Source organism: Guillardia theta (assembly GCF_000315625.1).
Source record: "Guillardia theta CCMP2712 unplaced genomic scaffold GUITHscaffold_14, whole genome shotgun sequence".
Classification (NCBI taxonomy): domain Eukaryota; class Cryptophyceae; order Pyrenomonadales; family Geminigeraceae; genus Guillardia; species Guillardia theta.
Genome location: NW_005434660.1, coordinates 63,542 through 66,926, shown reverse-complemented (window position 1 = coordinate 66,926; position 3,385 = coordinate 63,542). Strand labels below are relative to the sequence as shown.

Sequence of the window (3,385 nt, the reverse complement as noted above, 5' to 3'; positions counted from 1 at the left end):
GGATCTCAGTGTGCAGATCGTGAATTTTTCACACAGAGAGAGCTGACAAGCGATGAGTCTGCCTCCATTTCTTGTTTTGCTCCTTGTCTTGATTGCATCGATGGTGGCAACCATCGAACAAAGAGGACAACAAGGCAACGGGAATCATAACAGCTATGAAGTGATCTGGTGTCTTCGGCTAAGGGGGGGGAAGATGCAACAAAGCAAAACAAGGGGAGAAAAGAAGCTCACAGGGGTGAAGAAACTGAGCGTGAAGAAATCAAGACTGAAGGAGTCGGGAGGTAGCAAGCAGACGAAGGTCTCAGCGTCTAAGAGAGTCAGAAGCGACACAAGAGCGGGAAAGGAGAATGTGTCCCTGAAGAGCGGATTGAGAGCAGGGGCTGAAGGACCGAGGAGGATGAGGAGGAGAGGGGGAAAGAGAGGTAAAACGCAAAGAAGAAAGCTAAGACTTCTGAAAGAGCAGGGATTCTTCAATCGTACCAAAGGTTCTCGTCCGTTGAGATGTTCGTCTTGTGACTGAGCTGATAGCCACCAACATAATCCATCGCGTCCACCACCAGCAGAAGGTTCTTGCCACGGTGAAGCGAACAACCTGGTCACTCTGGTTGCCTTGACTGCAGTCTGACAGGCAAGACGACGAGGACAGGCGGAGGAAGTGAAGAAGCTGAAGAAGAAGATGGCAGATGACAACTTGATGCCTGAGTATCAGGTGCGGTGAGGGCTCGGTAAAAGCCGAGCAGGTCGACGGACACTGAGACATTGGTGCGATGTATCAGAAAGCTTGTTTTTCTGCCCCGCTGCCTACATCAGCTGTAGATGATCAAGTCTTCTCAAGAAACCAAACAACAACTTTCAACTCGACCGAGTGGATTCTCCAAGAGATGAGATTTCACAAGTTGCTCGACAGCAACCTCTTGGAGGGTGGCAGGGGTGAAGTTGACGTTTGCTTCTCCTACCGATACCAACATTCTTGCAGGATATGTGCGATTGCTGGATGTTGGCTCGATGACGAACCCCTATGTTAACATGAAACGTGTTCGATCAGTATGTTTGGATCCAAACCCGTGTGGACCCCAAGTTGAGCAACTGGATCTTCTCAGGTGAACTTGTGGAATAACAGTTTGGCGACCTTGACCTGCTGCTCTACACAAGCTTTTTCAAGAAGTGGAAGCAAGAAGAGAAGAAGAAGCGCTTCGACTGCATTGCTCTTTGTCTTGTGCTCAACTTTGAAGGAGATCCAAAGCTGAGGTCAGCACCCCTTGTTTTCGAGAACTTCAAGAGGAGTTATGTAGCCACCGGCAAGATCTGAAGAGACACGAAATCCACAGAGCAAAGTGGTTTGCTGTCAGCCCCTGTTGACTTTGTGTTTTCTTAGGGGAAAGATGTTGATCGCAGCTACCAGCATGCTGCGAGACCGAGGAATATTGCTTTTCTCCCTCCCTCGAAGTTGTACTTCGAACTCTCGATTCTGTACCAAGGTCTGAATCTCACACATTCAAACTTCTTTCTGAGCAACACAAAGTCCCTGTTAACCTTCTTGTTGCCTCGTCGATTTTCTGCGTTGAGAGCTGACGGACTTCTCAGGAGATTCTGCTGGGACAACTGAAAGCAATTGGACTGAAAGCTCTGCGCGCTAAGTCAACTACTAAACTTTCACTATGGGTGAGGAGAATGGGGTTAATTGAGGAGTGAAAATGTGCTCAGGTGCTGCAGAAGAGGAAAGAGAAGTTCTTGAGCTGGAAGAAAGGTGATTGCAAACTTGCATGCTCTACAAGGTTGACAAGGTGAAGCAGAGAAGAAGAAGAACAAGAAGATGAGTGAGGTAGGTGCAACGGTTATGAGATCTCATTGTATGACACGTGACATGTCAGGAGAAGAAAATCAAAGTTCTGCGTCAGGGAGAGGGAAGAAACAATTTCAAGATTGTCTTTTGACCGATCAGACGAAATATTTCCATGTTTGACTTCAAGATTCCTTGTAACCGAACAAACGATGTGCTAGCATGATAGTTCTCTCTAGAGCCAATACCTCGCTGCTTCTCCCTCTCTTCTGCCTCTCCCCTCTCTCGCTCTTCCCTTCCCTTCCTCTTCTTGTCTCCACATCCTCCGCTTCCCACTTCCTCTCTTCCTCTCCCTCTCCTCGTTCCGCAGCCTCCAGCGCCTCTCCTATCCTCCATCGCACGTGCGAGCCGAAATGGAAGGCGATGAACCTGCCAGTGCCTTCAGCTGGACCCCAGCTGGACTTCTCACCTCAGGGCCTGCTGGACTACGTCTGGGAGCGGCGGAGCTGGAGTGATGAGCCAGGCATCCAGAGACGAGAAGGAGGAGGAGGAGGAGGAGGAGGAGATGGTCCTAAGAGCTGCAGAGGCGAGTCGGATGGAGAGCTGGACTTGTCCTCGCAGCAGCTCGGAGACAGCTGCATACATACTCCTGCCAGGCTGAAATCACTTCCTGCTCCCACGTCCAAGTTTCCTTCCCCTCTTCACTCTCTCCCTGCCTCCTGCCCTTCTTCTTCCCTTCCCCGCTCTCTCCAGGCTCCCTCACCCTCCTCGTCCTCCCACCCTTTCCACTCCTCCCATCTCTTCATGCTCCTCCTCCCCTCCTCCTCACGGGATCGGGCTAGCTGGGCAGAGGCTCATGCTGGAGGTAAAGTAGGTGGTGGCTTCGAGTAGGCGATCGAGGCAGAGCATGTCGACGCCTGTCGCCAAGAAGTATTCGGACTCCCTCCTCTCCTCGCAGCTCTCCATTCCCTCCAGCTCCTCGCCAGCTCCGAGAGTTCTGAGTCCGGGGCATGCAGGTCGGCGGGTCCAACGGAGATGTTGAGCAGGAGAAGGAGGCGAAGGGAGAGGGGAGGAGAGCACTCTGAACCAGTAGAGGAGCTTGAATACCGCATCCTCCCAGGTGTGATATCTCCAAATATGCTCTGCATCCACGTCATCTCCTCCTCCTCCCCCCCCTCTTCCTCCTCCTCCTCCTCATCGTCGTCGTCTTCGTCGTCGTCGTCATCGTCGTCGTCGTCGTCATCGTCATCATCATCATCATCATCATCATCATCATCATCATCATCATCATCATCATCATCATCATCATCTCCATCTTCGTCATCTCCAGCATCTGTCACCTTGCACAAGGACTCTGTTCATCCTCCTCCTCGTCTTGTTTGCCAGCAGCTCCTTGGCTGCGGCCACGAGGGCGTGCGGATCGACTTCATCCCCCTTCATGGGCAGGACGGCAACCGAGTCGGGAGGAAGGAGCTGCAGCAGCAAGTGACCTGGGGGGAGAGAAAGGAGAGAGAGGGGGGGGGGGGGGGGGGGGAACTTAAAAAGAATTGAAAAGGCTGAATGGGAAAGAAAGACGCGCAAAGTAGGGGGGGAAAAAACGCGGAA

General features: G+C 51.9%; 2 protein-coding genes across 2 annotated transcripts in view; one reads left to right on the top strand and one right to left on the bottom strand.

The window, feature by feature from the left end:
* Positions 1 to 100: 100 nt before the first annotated feature.
* On the top strand, positions 101 to 1,934 carry GUITHDRAFT_103629 (hypothetical protein; the record flags this gene model as incomplete). The annotated part of the gene is made up of 9 exons (XM_005837319.1): positions 101 to 485; positions 529 to 578; positions 629 to 709; positions 1,121 to 1,248; positions 1,376 to 1,478; positions 1,585 to 1,662; positions 1,705 to 1,747; positions 1,794 to 1,822; positions 1,872 to 1,934. 9 exons carry the CDS (start codon positions 101 to 103, stop codon positions 1,932 to 1,934), a joined length of 960 nt encoding a protein of 319 aa, XP_005837376.1.
* Positions 1,935 to 1,965: 31 nt separating this feature from the next.
* The window catches only part of GUITHDRAFT_135084 (hypothetical protein), a gene marked incomplete at both ends in the record, with an annotated part of 5,141 nt that continues 3,721 nt past the window's right edge, over positions 1,966 to 3,385 (bottom strand). Inside the window, 4 exons of the mRNA XM_005837318.1 lie at positions 1,966 to 2,209; positions 2,250 to 2,429; positions 2,610 to 2,697; positions 3,121 to 3,253. Coding sequence (XP_005837375.1) covers positions 1,966 to 2,209; positions 2,250 to 2,429; positions 2,610 to 2,697; positions 3,121 to 3,253 — 645 coding nt within the window. The remainder of the gene's footprint in view (positions 2,210 to 2,249; positions 2,430 to 2,609; positions 2,698 to 3,120; positions 3,254 to 3,385) is intronic.